The sequence below is a fragment of the Pleurodeles waltl genome, chromosome 6 (assembly GCF_031143425.1).
Source record: "Pleurodeles waltl isolate 20211129_DDA chromosome 6, aPleWal1.hap1.20221129, whole genome shotgun sequence".
NCBI lineage: Eukaryota > Metazoa > Chordata > Amphibia > Caudata > Salamandridae > Pleurodeles > Pleurodeles waltl.
Window position 1 is genome coordinate 657710080 of NC_090445.1, and position 16154 is coordinate 657726233.

Here is a 16154-nt window from a genome sequence, read left to right on the forward strand (position 1 = left end):
ATCCACCATCGGCGCCTGGCCACGCCCCCTTTGAGGCGGCAGATATTTGGGCCAAAAAAAATTAATGGGTGGCCCTTTTGGTGGGGGACGTTTCCAAAAAGAAGCACAGCAGATTTGTTAGCCATAGAAAATATATCTTTGAGTTATAATGTTTGACTGTGCTGCAGTGCTTTTCCATAGGCCATTAGGTTTATCAGTCCATCCTGCGAAAAACTGATGTAGTTTAAGGAAGAGAGTAATGGTAAGGTTTGATTCCTTCCTGTGTGATATTAATAGTGCTTAAGCTTAGCATTTTTTGTTATTGAAGAAATTGAGGTCTTGGGGAGCACAGCAGATTTGCCTTTTATCAATGTAAGAGAAAAACAGGGGCTTTCCTGGCATGAGAGGTGTATCATTTTCAAGAGTGTGGTTGATGGAGGGCAGTTTTTGGCGTTCTAGTGATAAGTTAATGTCAGGGGTGTGGAATTTATTAAAATATCTACTTGTCCAAGGGACAGGTTGCTTCTCAAATCTACTTGTCCTGTAAAAAGATCTACTTGTCCCTTTGGTGCCATGTAGTGTGGCGAAAAATGATGGCAGCAATCTCATTATGTAAGAGCTCTGATAATAGCCTCTCTGATTATGCCAGGGCTACTACCATAGTAGGGCTTGAATACTTGCAGTTTCAATCCCTACTGTAGCAATTTCCTTATTTTGCCACCTTTCTGCAGATCTGCATACTGGGGCTGGAGGAAGCAGTAAACAATAGTTCCAGGGCTGGAATGCCTTTGAGTCTGCAAACCTACTAACCTGCATGTCTTAAAGATTTTCACCAGCTTCTCCCTAATATTTTCCCATAATAAGAAAGGTTGGACATTTACTCCTGACAATGGCAGAATTAGAACTTCTTCCAGGGTTGGGAAGAAAGTGGCTGGAGGGAAAATGAACTTGCAAATGCTCAATAGATTTTCACATGAGCAAATCTACACATGCGTATTTACCCGTGCTAAAATACAGTTCACAAATATTTTATAGGGGTACGACATATACCATGGGTGCACTTTTGTGACTTTCTTTAAGAATTTGGGGCCACATGTAGGTAGGTTCAGATTTGCGACCCGCAAATTGCGAGTCAGAGCGACTCGCAATTTGCGAGTCACAAATCCGAATGTAGGATGGTGTCCCTGACACCATCTGTGATTCACAAGGGCTTCGCAAATGCCCACCTAGTGAATAATCATGAGGTGGGTCGCAATTTGCGACCCCCTTGCGAATAGCGGCCCTCACAGGGATGGTGGCCTGCTGGAGACAGCAGACCACCATGTCTGCGACTGCTTCCTTAAAGGAAAACGAGATGCATTACAAAAAACGAAAAATGAAACGTTTTCGTTAAATTTTTTCAGAGCAGGCAGTGGTCCACAGGACCACTGCCTGCTCTGAAAAAATGTTTACAGTGACATCCACAATGGGGAAGGGGTCCCATAGGGACCCCTTCCCTTTTGCGAAAGTGTTAGCACCCATTTGAAATGGGTGCAAACTGCGATTGGTTTGCGCCCGCGTTCGCGGTCACAAAACAATCCTACATTGCACTGCGAGTCGCAATTAGGAAGGGAACACCCCATTCCTTATTGCGAGTCGCAAACCCGTTTTGCGATTCGGTAACCAGGTTACTGAATCGCAAAACTGGGTTTGTGCATCGCAATGTGCTTTTTGCACATCGCAAACAGCGAAAGTCGCTGTTTGCGACATGCAAAAAGCTACCTAGATGTGGGTCTTGCTCCCTAATTAGGTCTGGTGTTAACAAAGACATTTTGTTTTTATTAATCTTCTATTTCTCTCTCTTTCGGCTGGCTTTACTGTGAGTGATCACATTCTGCTCTTCCACAAGGAGCATATTGGCACACAAAGTAGTTTTGTTCAGTGTCAGGAACTACAGTGGCAATCAGTGACGTAACGAAACTGGAGGGTGCCCCTTTGCAAAGAACATGGAGGAGCCCCCTCTCCAGACTCACTCAGGGCAGGTGCTCTGCTGAAGAGGCCCAGCGGGGGGCGGCTGCGGGGCCTTTGTTATGCCACTGGTGGCAACGTGTGCTTTTAGAGTTCAAAAACTTTTTCTGGGTTTTTTGCCAGTGTTTGTTACAATGTTGAGGTCCTGGTAGCTCCCACAACAATAAAGTGATACAAAGGCCATGTCAACACAAGACACGCATTGATGAAACTATAAGACTTATAAAAATATGTCAGACCAGTTGGCTTTGTCAGTGTTTGTTTATTTTCATGCTTCCCATATTCGTGTTGAAAATGGTTACACTGATTTTCCATTCGAAATATTTTTGGGAAATACTAGCATGCATCAACACATTTTACTAAATGACACTTCATTTGCATCTAATCAGAGAGCATTCTGGGAGCATTATACTTAGCCTCATAGCCTAAACTTTTCAAACATGTGTATACACGTTTTTTTTTTGTACTGGAACCAACGTCAGTAGTGAAGTGTGACCTTAAAACATTTATTTACAGCACTCACCCTAATAATGAAGGCTTTCAAATAATGAACCATAAATACAAGTTCGAACAGCATTATCTTTTGGAAACACATTACCTCAACTGCAGAGAGTTCCACTCTCTGTAAACAGGCAGCCAAAGGGTTTGTGCTGCAGAGGGTTGGGCCTACTTGTCCCAAGGACAAAGTAAACATAAAAACTTGTTGCCCTTGACCCCAAACAAGATGTCCCGGGCCTCGGGCGATAGGAATTCCACATCCCTGTAATGTATCCAAGGTGAGCTGGAGGGGATCCTCAGTGGGGAGAGTTTTTTTAACCAAGAGTACTCGTGAAAGGGTTATCTTAAGTGTAGAGGAAAATAACATTTGTGACAAGAGCTTGTTTCAGTTAGAGGAATAAGCAGCTCATCCAAATTTCCAAAGCCACCAAGTAGATCTTGAGGTTTTTAAAGTTGGGTGGGCATACAGCAAAAGTAAAGCTATATATAAAGCAAGCTCTTGATGTATCGTACAAAACAGTGATAAAATAAGCTGCATCTGATCACCCGTTAGTCTTCCTTGCTTTTACTCATGAGAACTTTTATGGGATTTTGCTAACAGTTGGAAAGGTAGTATATCTTAACCTGGCATTCAGTTGCAGTTTAGATCCACAATACATTTGCCAATGGCCAGGTGCTCTGCTAAACAGTTTTGCTTAAAAAAGCAGACTAGAACATTTTTTGCAATGGATCTCGCATAAGCAGTGAATGAACGGACTGATAGGAGCAGTTATACAGGTGCCTGTACTGCATCAACTGTTTAATGCTATGACATACTTTGTTTATTTGCTTTTCTAACATAGAAGTACTAAAAATACAGTTTAAAAATGAGGACAGAAAGGAAAGGGGGAAATATACATTGGCACCTATGGAGTGCAGAGAAAGATGTTAAGTTTGTAAAGCGCACATTTTGAACTACCATACATAACACAGTGCTTTAAGGAAAGGTGTGCAACTTAAAGAAATAACGGAAACCTGCAATTACATTGGTAATTCGTTTCGGCTGTCTGTTTATAATATCACTTAGACTTATCCAGCAGTGTACAGTGCATACAGTAGATGTGAGGAAGTGCACTGATCAACTCCCTCTTCAGTCCATTAAAATAGAGTGCAGGTTTGGGTATAGCAGATGTTGTGGTGTTTCGATTACTTACTGAGTAAGTTAGTAATTCTGAATCCACCTTTGGGAACACCCTTCCTCCTCTAGGACATGTTTTATTTATTTTTTTGACATGCTCAAATCTTTTTGTTTTTATGCGTTCAGTTCCGGACTGTTGGTTTGGGGTGAACTTGTGATTCCGATATTGTAAACGTTAGGTATGGGAGTAGTGTTGGATTGGTTTCTTCATTTGCCAATCACTTTGCTACCTGCTTTTGTACTTTAAGTCCATATTCAAAACATTTTTAATGCATTTTTGACTCAAAACACGTTTAATAATGAGATTTATACTTAATCAGTGACCTAGTGAATCCTTTGTGTTTAAGTAGTAGGCTCTATCTGTTTAGGTAACTAGATTGCTATTTTTCTTGTGGACAGTTGTCTGTTTGGAGTAGTATGTTCTGTATATTGGCATTTTGATTGTAGGCATATGTATAGAAAATGCCCCTTTTGGTAAAATTCTGTCTTTTCCTTTATAGTACATGACCAGGACCAAGGGTTTTGTGACCTGTGCCTGACTACGGCCTCTGGAGAGCCTTGGCAAGAAGTTGGGCTCCACATAGCCTTTCCACAAAGACACTTAGGACTTCATCCAAATGTCTTCTCGAAAAGGATCTTCGAGTGGTCAAGACAGTGTACTTGCAAGCAACGTTCGTGCTGAAGCAGATGCAGTAGAGCTAACTGAACTGGGACCACTGCTTGAAGTGAAGCGTGCAGCTGCCAACTCCAGCATTGTAAGTATACCCTTCACTTTAACGGTGCACTTCAAGAAGCATCCTCTGCAGCCAGCACAGATGAAAAGCAGCTTCACAGTCATTTCCTTACTTTGATCCAAATGCAAGTAGTCGTTGATCATAGACGAGAAGCTGCAAACAATGTGACTGGCTCCCTGGGCAGGGCTTGCTGATCTTTGAAGTGGCTTCCTTTTTAAGGTAGAAGTAATCGTTTATCTACCTCGGGATGCTCTATGGAGGCCTGTGCATCACTACTAGATTCTAGTTAAGCCATAGCTTTATCCGACTAAGACTTAGCCATCCTGATGTCCTTTAGCGCTGGTATGTTTCTCAAATGAAGTAAAATAGATTTGTTAGTGGAAGATCACATATCCCTCCATCAGTACCCAAAAAGATACTGTTTAAAACTCTGTTCTCCTCAAACGCAGTGCTTTATTGTAACTGCTTGCAGTCACAATATAATATAAGGGCTGTTTATGATAATATGAATCTGTGTACTAGTTAAGTGTAAATAGGTGCAGACCTATGACTTTTTAAAAGTTCTCAACAGTGTATGTAACCCTGTTTACTGTTTGTTTTTGTATAAAGTGGTTGGAATTATGACCTAGACACTAATGAAAGAAAAGGGTCATTGGTTGATTTTTCAAATTGAATAACTCTGTGGTCATTCCTGCTGCTTGTTCAAATATAATTCTTTTATTGATTTGCGAGTCAACATTTTGCTATTGCTTGGGCCACTGTCTTCAAAAGACTACGTCATTTGGTTTATGGTTGCATTGTGGAAATAAGTTATTTTGTTTTGTACTCGTTTATGATTCCCCCCCCCCCCCTCTCTAAACTGTTAAAAAAGCACAGTGTATGTTTTTATTGCTTATTTTTGCCTTAGGCTCACATGTATTATTGGTTGTTTTTTAGATACATTGATCTCCCAATCCCCATTTCCCCTCATTTGTAGGCGGGCAGCGAGGGGGTATTGGTATTAGGGCACACTATTATCCTTAGGTCAAATAATAGGTCTCAAGATATTGGGAATGTGCTGTGATGAATATGAAAGATATATTATTGCAGTTAGGGTAAAGATGGACCTAAAGAGTCATTATGTTCAAAGTGTAGATGATTCCACCAATTAATGGAGTGTGAATTGTTGGGGCACTGCTGGTGTTTGGTGGAAGTGGATTTCACTGTATCGCTTACTCTTCTACAGCATGACCCTCTTCACACCACGTTGGTTGCAAAGTGTCTTTTTTTTGACAGATACACTTTCATTGATAGGTAAGAAATGCACTTTTTCCAGACATTTCCTTATCCATCAGGGAAGCGGAAATCATCCTCTCGTAGAATAGTGGTGTTGTACAGATTCATGATTCCTCAGGTGAGCTGAACTTGTAGCTACTTAAGTTGTACCTCCCAAAAGTTAGCGAATTGGAATGGCAGTGACACATTCTGACCTAAATGGTAGAACTTAAATTAAAAGTAGGGCATAGTTGAAAGAAATCAAAGAGAATGGGGATTTTTGGACACCCTTGTTAATTATGTACATTTAAAAATAAATAAAAAATAAAACGTTTTTTAGGTTATTGTTAAAAGATGATGCCAAATGCATCACTGTCATCTTCAGTTAAAATTGTGACATTAAAATTGCAGTTCATGAACACCCTGTCTTCATATAAATGACAAGAATTAAAACACAGGGCTCAGATGTTAATCCCTCCAAGTTTAATTATCCAGTGTTAATCTTGGTGATTATTGAGATAAGGATAAAAGCAAGCTTGGCAGAATGAACATTGAAAGTCAATTTTGGATAATTTTTTTGTTCTTTTTCTAAATAAAATGCTGGTAGCTGGGAGCTCAATCAAAAACGTATTTAGAATTCTCAACCCGAAAGCAGACCTGTGGTTAACACCTGTGAATATTTCAGAGTAATTGTGTGACGCCATACAAATAGTTTGTGTGGATAAAGTTTTGTGAAGCAGCAAGCTTTTGCTTTAGCTAATCCTATCAAAAAGGAAGACCTTCTAGTGGGAAGGGAATATGTGTGGCAGTCAGTCATTGTCAGGATTATACAGCATTGGAAGTCATTTCTATGATTACAAGCCTCAACCAAATGTCATAATGTTTTCAGGTAATCAAGGAGTGTTATGAAAACCTGGCATCTTTTATCACAGAAGTCAGTCATGCTACATTTAATTCAACAATTACCCTGAAAGAAAATAAAACAAGCCTGGGTCACCTCTCTTTCAAATATTTATCTATGGGCTATAATATGGCCAAAACTATCAATCTGTTTTGAATGACCCTCTTATGCAAAAAGATCCTTGAGAAGGTTGCTACTGTTGAATTGCAGTCCAATTTGGAGATGAAGAACTAGGATTTTATCCAGATGTAGGAATGGAAACAGCCCTTATACATGCCTTGTCTATTGTTCTCAACATTGTAGATAAGTGAAACCCTCAGATTGAGGCTTTTGAACCTCTTTGCAGTGTTCTACCATTTTTATAACATTCTGTATTGATTTTTAAACTAAGAGGCAGACCATTCAGGTAATGCATAGTTACCTGCCAAAGGTACAGAGCAGTCGTAGAGCATTGTACAACAGTACTAATTTGAAAGAAATCCAACAACTACTTTGAATAGTTCAGTAGGGTACCATTTGCCAAGTGTCTGTGTACCCATAGCTATGCAGGTATGGCTGCTGTTTTAGACTGGGTGGCATTGTAGTGTATGTTTTTGTGTGGGACTTTGTGTCTGGTTCCAGTATCTAACTGGCACCGTTTTGTCAATCAATGATGTGGGGGTCGTGTCAGAACGGGCTAAGGTGTAGTTTAGATTCTTCTTGAGTGATAAACCATTGAGTGTCAGTACATTCAAGGAAACCTGAGGCAAAGTACTTTTTGAAGAGCCACTGAGGACCTGTGTGTCAAAGCTTCTATTTATTTTTACATCCAGCCGGTCATAAGCATCTGCAGTCTACGAAGAAGTCTTTCATAACTGTACAGATGATATTTTTAGCTTACACTTTTGAGAGTTTTAAAGTGGTGTAACCAGTAACACAGGATTGCTGAAAAATAGCTTAGCTTAAGTGATGCCCAGTCGGAGGTCTTCCTAGTGGGACTTCTGCCTTTTAAAAGAAAGATAGAGCTCTGTTGATGAATTTAAAGTGGGTAGTGAAGAAAATCTGTCTGTGCATCAGGTCAGCTCTCTTGGAGTCTAAGTTGATACACTTGTGAGTTTGCGCTCTCTATATTAAAATTTCAGTCACCTGTCACCTGATACTGCTGAGGCAAGCTACAGAACCAGACTAAGATTACAAGATGCCCCCCGCCACCTCCCCCCCCCACTGCCCCCCCCCCCCCCCAGGGGATTTTTTTTTTCTTCTAAAAAATAAAATAAAAAAATGAAATGACAGGGGGTCGCCCGTGGGCAGGGTGACCCCCTGCGGGGGCAATTTTTTTTTTAGATGTTGTAGGGTTTCCCTGGGGGCCATTTTTGCCCCCAAGGAAACCATACAACAACAAAAAAAAAAATATATGTGTATGTATATATATATATATATATATATATATATCTATGTAGATAGATATATCTAGGTACATGGATATATCTATAGATATATCTATGTAGATAGATAGATATATAGATATAGATATATATATATATATATATATATATATAGGTAGATCTGTATCAAAGAGATTTATAAAGCGCGCTACTCACCTGTGAGGGTCTCAAGGCGCTGGGGGGGGCACGGGGGGAGGGAAAGGGGCTAGGAGGTTCACTGTTCAAAAAGCCAGGTTTTGAGGCCCTTCCTGAAAAGAAGTAGGTTTTGGGTCTCGCGAATGTGGGTTGTGAGTGCGTTCCATGTTTTGGGTGCAATGTAGGAGAAGGATCTGCCCCCGGTGGTGGTGTGTTTGATGCGGGGGACAGAGGCGAGAGAGAGGTCAGCTGAACGGACGTTTCGTGTGGGGGTGTGGAAGGTGACTCTCGTTGAGGTAGGCAGGGCCTGTGTTGTGGAGTGATTTGTGTGCGAGGATGAGGATCTTGAAGGTGATCCTTTTGTCAATGGGGAGCCAGTGGAGGGATTTGAGGTGTGGAGAGATGTGTTCGTGTCGGTGGAGGTCGAGGATGAGTCGTGCTGCTGAGTTCTGGATGCGTGTAGTTTGCACTTGAGTTTTAGAGTGGTGCCGGCGTAGAGGGCGTTTCTGTAATCAAGCCTGCTGCTGATGAGTGCGTGAGTGACAGTTTTTCTGGTCTCTGTGGGGATCCATTTGAATGTTTTTCAGTATACGGAGTTTGTTGAAGCATGAGGAGGTAAGAGCGTTGATTTGTTGGGTCATAGAGAGGGAGGAGTCTAGGATGATGCTGAGGTTGCGTGCGTAGTTGGCGGGGGCGGGTGCAGGGCCTAGCGTGGTGGGCCACCATGGGGGGGGTCTCAGGTTTTTTTGGTGAGGGCCAAAGAGGATTATTTCGGTTTTGCTTGAGTTGAGTTTCGGGTGGTTGGCTGTCATATATACATCACTTTTGTCAATATGTGTGTGGTTTCCCTGGGGGGAAAAGGGTCCGACTTGTCTAGTGGCAGTTTTAGTGCCATAAAGAAGCGCAGAAGGTTTATATGCCTACTGCAAAGAGCACATCTGTATTTTATGTAAATAGCTGAGTACATTAGCAAAGTCTATGGAGAGATGAAGGGCACTTTTGCTGGGTGGTAATGAGGGAATCCGAGGAGGAGGGAGTGGGAGCACCAATAATGATTGTTGGACTGGGCGCAGGAGGTGCTAAAGACTGTGACGAATGGTATGTGACAAGGTGTTTTTTGAGTGTCTTGAAAGTACGTGCTGATTGAGGGAAGAAGCGCAGGTAAGGTGGCCTCTACTGTTGCACGTATCTCACACACACCATCGATTTTGTGACTGTCTACGTAGGCTAGTGTTTTAGAGCAACAGTTTAGCCAATAGCAGAGATGGCATCTTGATGGATGACTGCTGCCTGCACTTGGGTTATAGAGGACCGCTCTGACATAGGATCAGAGCCTGAGACATCAGATACTGAGACAGCATCTGAGGGATAGGACAATGGCGCAGACTCTGGGAGTGATTTTTCAGTCAGAGGAGTCCCATTCGAAAACTCCTCTTCCAGTACATTATGAGGGAGGTGATGAGGACAGTCCTGCTGTCCCTTCGCAAGCTGTTCGTGCAACTGGGTAATAGTGGGTTAGGCCAACCCAGAGAGCAGGTGAATGCGGCGGCAAGCAGAGAGAGAGTGCTCTCTTGGGAGCTCACCAATTTAGTTCAGCCCCAAATTCCAATACCCAAATCATATTGTGGAGACATCAAAATTGTCTATGGCAAAACAAACTGGTTTTGTAAGGCAGGCACCTGTGTTTTTGGTCCTGGATTCGGCGGCCATATAGAGAAACACACTAAACCCAAACATTTCTGGAAACTAGACATTCGGGGGAGTCCACAGAGGTGTGACTTGTGTGGATTCCCCAAAGTTTTCTTACCCAGAATACCCTGCAAAGCTGAAATGTTGAAAAAAACCTCAATTTTTCTCGCATTTCTGTCACACAAACTACAGGAATATGCTGGGATCCACAACATTCCTACCACCCAGTGACTCCTCACCTGTCCTGATAAAAACACTACCCCACTTGAGTGCCCCACCTAGTGCCTGTGTCAGGAATGGATCACCCCAGGGTCAACAGCTGCCTCATGTAAGGACCAACATTGACCGTTGTGTGATCTATTCCTGTCGCAGGCACCAGGCCTAACCACAAAAGTGAGGTATCATATTTATCGGGAGACTTGGGGGAACGCTGGGTGGAAGGAAATTTGTGGCTCCTCTCAGATTCCAGAACTTTCTGTCACCGAAATGTGAGGAAAACTTGTTTTTTTAGCCACTTTTTGAGGTTTGCAAAGGATTCTGGGTAACAGAACCTGGTCCGAGCCCCGTGAGTCACCCCTCCTTGGATTGCCCTAGGTCTCTAGTTTTCAGAAATGCACAGGTTTGGTAGGTTTCCCTATGTGCCGGCTGAGCTAGAGGCCAAAATCTACAGGTAGGCACTTCTCAAAAAACACCTCTGTTTTCTTCCAAAAACTTGGATGTGTCCACGTTGCGCTTTGGGGCGTTTCCTGTCGCGGGCGCTAGGCCTACCCACACAAGTGAGGTATCATTTTTATCGGGAGACTTGGGGGAACGCCAGGTGGAAGGAAATTTGTGGCTCCTCTCAGATTCCAGAACTTTCTGTCCCCGAAATGTGAGGAAAACTTGTTTTTTTAGCCACTTTTTGAGGTTTGCAAAGGATTCTGGGTAACAGAACCTGGTCCGAGCCCCGCAAGTCACCCCTCCTTGGATTCCCCTAGGTCTCTAGTTTTCAGAAATGCACAGGTTTGGTAGGTTTCCCTATGTGCCGGCTGAGCTAGAGGCCAAAATCTACAGGTAGGCACTTTGGAAAAAACAGCTGTGTTTTCTATAAAAAAAATAGGATGTGTCCATGTTGTGTTTTGGGGCATTTCCTGTCGCGGGCACTAGGCCTACCCACACAAGTGAGGTATCATTTTTATCGGGAGACTTGGGGGAACACAGAATAGCAAAACAAGTGTTATTGCCCCTTATCTTTCTCTACATTTTTTCCTTCCAAATATAAGAGTGTGTGTAAAAAAGACGTATATTTGAGAAATGCCCTGCAATTCACATGCTAGTATGAGCACCTCGGAATTCAGCGATGTGCAAATAACCACTGCTCCTCAAAACCTTATCTCGATCCCATATTGGAAATGCAAAGGTTTTCTTGATACCTCTTTTTCACTCTTCATATTTCAGCAAATGAATTGCTGTATACCCAGTATAGAATGAAAACCAACTGCAGGGTGCAGCTCATTTATTGGCTCTGGGTACTTAGGGTTCTTGATGAACCTACAAGCCCTTTATATCCCCGCAACCAGAAGAGTCCAGCAGACAAAACGGTATATTGCTTTCAGAAATCTGACATCGCAGGAAAAAGTTACAGAGTAAAACATAAAGAAAAATGGCTGTTGTTTTCAGCTCAATTTCAATATTTTTTTATTTCAGCTGTTATTTTCTGTAGGAAAACCTTGTAGGATCTACACAAATGACCCCTTGCTGAATTCAGAATTTTGTCTAGTTTTCAGAAATGTTTAGCATTCCGGGATCCAGCATTGGTTTCACACCCATTCCTGTCACTAACTGGAAGGAGGCTGAAAGCACGAAATATAGTAGAAATGGGGTATGTCCCAGTAAAATGCCAAATTTGTGTTGAAAAATTTGGTTTTCTGATTCAAGTCTGCCCGTTCCTGAAAGGTGGGAAGATAGTGATTTCAGCACCAGAAACCCTTTGTTGATGGCATTTTCAGGGAAAAAACCACAAGCCTTCTTCGGCAGCCCTTTTTTCCCATTTTTTTGGAAAAAACTAAATTTTCACTGTATTTTGGCTATTTTCTTGGTCTCCTCCAGGGGAAACCACCAACTCTGGGTACCATTAGAATCCCTAGGATGTTGGAAAAAAAGGACGCAAATTTGGCGTGGTTAGCTTATGTGGACAAAAAGTTATGAAGCCCTAAGCGCGAACTACCCCAAATAGCCAAAAAGGGCTCAGCACTGGGGGGGGAAAGGCCCAGCAGCTAAGGGGTTAAGCGAGCTAAGTTTATATTACGCTACTGAAGGTGTTTACATGAGTAACCAGCGCTTTCCCTAAAAATCCCTTATTAAAGATGCAGGCTTTCTGGAAATATTGTTTTCCTTCATCAGTAGTAGTAGACATCTTTTTCAGGACTCTCAACTAGGTTCGTGCCAGCAGTTGTGCAGCCCGTAAGGTGTATCACATTAATTATGTGGAACTCTCCTGTCTCATCCAACATCTTTGTTGCAGGGAGCCATATAAATGGCCACTTCATAATACTAGGCTTTACTTAATAATTTGATACATCTACTATTTGCAGGGTAACTCTCAAAGTGTCTCGAATAGTGATGTGTTCTATTTCTGGTGTATTAACTCTGACGCAAAAAATATCAGGGTAAATAAATCAGGAACCGAAAAATCATTCAACATATTCAAGGTTTTTTTTTGTTTTTGTTTTTGCTGCAAGTGAGTAAAATGGTTGAGTAAGGGCAACACTAAGGGACATTTAGAGCTTAAGCTAAGGGTGTACTTTAAAATAAATATAGAAAGGGATTGGCTAAGGATTGGATCTCCCTACGTAAATTAAAAAAAACAAATGGACATGTTCAAGTAATAAATAAAAAAGGGAAGTGGATAAAAAGGCAATAGAGGAAAATGTCTTAATTAAAAGTAGGGAGAGTACTAGCAGTCTCCCCCTCCCTTCCCCGTAAGTAAAACAAGAGTTCAAAGATTTACCTTACAATTTCCCCTCCTTCAAAAAAAAAAAAAACTGAAACAAATAATATTTACATAAGCCTGAGTCTAGCCACTTCGACATTACTCAGTTCTGCTAAATCTAAAAAAAAAAATGAATTAATCTGAAAAAAACCACATGTAATGAGCCTAGACTACTTATGTTGAGCATGGATTCCTTCACCCTTATTATGAAGCTTAGTTGTATGGCAGTGCTCATCACAGGATAAGCAGAATTTTAGCCTGTTCAGGGACCCACCAGTGCATCCCCTTTAGAAAGCAGAGACTTGTTTCTGAAGAGTTTTACGCAACATTTTTATAGACTCTTGTCTTACATCTGCAAAACTAAGTTTTCCGCCATTTTGACATGAAATCTAAATTTTAATGAGGCATTCAGGAATTCAAAGAATTAGGACTGCAAAAAAGGCTGGTACACAGCACCTAATGTTTCTGAAGTGGTTCTGTCTTGTTAGTAAAGTTCAACAAGGACATAGTAAATTGTAGATCTGAAAATCTCGATGTGGGGCCTTTGCCTGAGCTGAGATCGGTGATGCAAACTTGATTTTTTTTTTCTATATTTCTTTCCTTTAAGTGTATCCCATTTTTCATGAAATATTTCTACAATTTCAGCTTTAACGCCAGGGCTATAATTGCTTTCCTTATTTTGTATTTATACTTCTTGAGTTTCTTCCATTCTGTTGAATTGTTATGTTATATGAATTTATAATGCATACAGCCTTATTGGTATGGCTTATTGTAGTGCTTTATCAGTGAGGCCCTCCACATTTATATAGATATTGTCAAAAAACATATCTATCAATATGGTGTTGTGTGGCAGCCTTCTGGCTTTGTCGGTGCTTGTTTGGTTGTGTTTTTTGTGCATACCGCGCACTGACTTGCACAGTTAACAGGCTCCTCACCTTAGAGCTCCTGACTGAGTAGAGGTAGGAGCCCCTTTATGTACTTTGCAGGCCCCCATCTCTTTCCCCTGCCCTCCACCCACCCCCCAAGTTTCACTACGCCACAGGGAACGGCCGGGCTCAGGCAAAAATATTTTTTTCTCAAAAAGCACTCATTGCGGTAGTAGTCGCCGCCACTGAAGGGAATTACCACATGTGGATGTGCACTTTTTGAAAGACATCACTTGCAGTGAAGTTAGCCAATCGCATAAGTGTGTTGACCCTTTGTTGCTTATTAAACACTGCAGTGAGTGGAAAACAAAAATGTAAACAAGCCCACAAGAGGATCAATAGATGAATAGTACTGAGTGAAAGCCCCAAAAAGAAAGTAGATTATATATATGGATGTGAAATCAAAATGTTTGGCTAACGTCGGAACTAAAATAAAACATATGTGGGGAATTGGTCAAAAAAGGTTTTGACAGATGCAGTTGATGAACTGGATCATGTGAGCACACAATGAAAACAAACTTGCTAACTTTTCAGCAGACTGCCTCTCTTTTTTTAATAATGCTTTATTTGTTATTTTATATATGTACATAGTTATCCACATCAGTATGTACATTAGAACTGAATTCTGGGTACATAATGGAAATGTACCACAGTAGTACACCCCTACTGATTATTGAGCTTTGAACTATGTCAACATAAACATGTACTAGACAATACCTGTAGAATCTTCCCATTAATTGTCATTGTGTTCAATCATCCTTCATTTACCTTAGATGTGCTTATATATTGCGAACAAATGGAGAATGGAATCTAGTCCTGTATCCTTTCCATATCCATCTGTGCTGCGTGCCCCTGACTAGAGGCAATGCATGTACATTCAACCTTTTCGTCTCTCCTCCTCTTTGTACTTTTTGTTTTCCCTAAAGTTACGTCTGAAATGTAACCCACATGTATGTAATACGTCATGGGCTGTTACAAGGGCATCTCATCTGCTTTGGCGTTCAATGCCAGGATTATGGTACCCGCTCTGTATTTGTTACTAGTCCTCTGCCTCTCCAAACGGGCACATTGCCTGCATCTCTGTGTTTAGCCCATTTCTGCAGATCCTTCATCCACTTATGGGTTGTGGGGCTACAGGGGCCTTCCATTGCGTTACGTTTTTCCATCTGTAAGGTTAGGTCTGCAAACTTTGACACATTTTTGACGTATATGCGCATGCTGAAGCTACCAGCATTAGAATGGCAATGGGTGCCCTCCTGGACTGAGGAGTCACTACCTGAGACTGAAGTCTCGTACCCCCGTCCCCTTCTTCTGAATCGTAGTCCATTTTGTATTGGCAGTGTTTCACAAGCCCACAGGTGTGACCTCCTCCTATTTTTTAGTAGGGGCCATTGTTAGGTGGCCTATGCAATGCCGCCTACTTTTCGATCTACTGTGTTGCTGTGAATGTTACTTCACTGGGGTGCCATCATGGTCATCTGCATCTAGCCATGGCCAGACCTGCTTTGGGGTTGTGAAGAAATGTGATACCCCATCTACCATCCCTCTGAGTTTGGCTAGATAGATCTGTACAAATGACATAATCCAGGCTTTCAGTGTTTGCTTGACCTCTAGAAAACTTTGCCATTTCTTTTGCACAAGTGTTATGTGGTACAGGAAAATGTTTTTTTTTTTTTTTTTTTGGGTCTACCAGTTAACTTGGGTAAAATTTACAAGCTAGTTGGAGAATGTTATTTCTGTCTTGTTAATTCAATAATCACCCCACCATGGATCACAAGGAATCAAATCAAATCATTAACATTTATAAAGCGTGCTACTCACCTGTGCGGGTCTCAAGGCGCTAGGGGAAAGAGGGGGTTACTGCTGCTCGAAAAGCCAGGTTTTTAGGAGTCTCCGGAAAGCGGAGTGGTCCTGGGTGGTCCTGAGGCTGGTGGGGAGGGAGTTCCAGGTCTTGGCCGCCAGGAAGGAGAAAGATCTCCCACCCGCCGTGGAGCGGCGGATGCGAAGGACGGCAGCGAGTGCGAGGCCAGAGGAACGGAGGAGGCGGGTGGGGACGTAGAAGCTGAGGCGTCGGTTGAGGTATTCCGGTCCCTTGTTGTGGAGGGCTTTGTGTGCGTGGGTGAGAAGTCGAAAGGTGATCCTTTTGCTGACTGGGAGCCAATGCAGGTGTCTCAGGTGTGCGGAGATGTGGCTGTTGCGGGGTACGTCGAGGATGAGGTGGGCCGAGGCGTTTTGAATGCGTTGCAGGCGATTTTGGAGTTTGGCTGTGGTCCCAGCGTAGAGGGTGTTGCCGTAGTCCAGGCGGCTCGTGACGAGGGCCACGGTTTTTCTAGTGTCGGCGGGGATCCAGCGGAAGTTCTTGCAGAGCATGCAGAGGGTGAGGAAGCAGGCGGAGGACACGGCGTTGACTTGCTTGGTCATGGTGAGAAGAGGGTCCAAGATGAAGCCGAGGTTGCGGG

General features: G+C 42.4%; 1 protein-coding gene across 4 annotated transcripts in view; it reads left to right on the plus strand.

Moving 5' to 3' along the window:
- ADIPOR1 (adiponectin receptor 1) overlaps positions 1–16154 on the plus strand; it is a 156706-nt gene that overhangs the window by 56206 nt on the left and 84346 nt on the right. For all 4 annotated transcript variants that reach the window (XM_069239016.1, XM_069239018.1, XM_069239017.1 and 1 more), the window contains one exon: positions 4162–4416. In XM_069239016.1, coding sequence (XP_069095117.1) covers positions 4279–4416 — 138 coding nt within the window. In that variant the 5' untranslated portion in view covers positions 4162–4278. The remainder of the gene's footprint in view (positions 1–4161; positions 4417–16154) is intronic.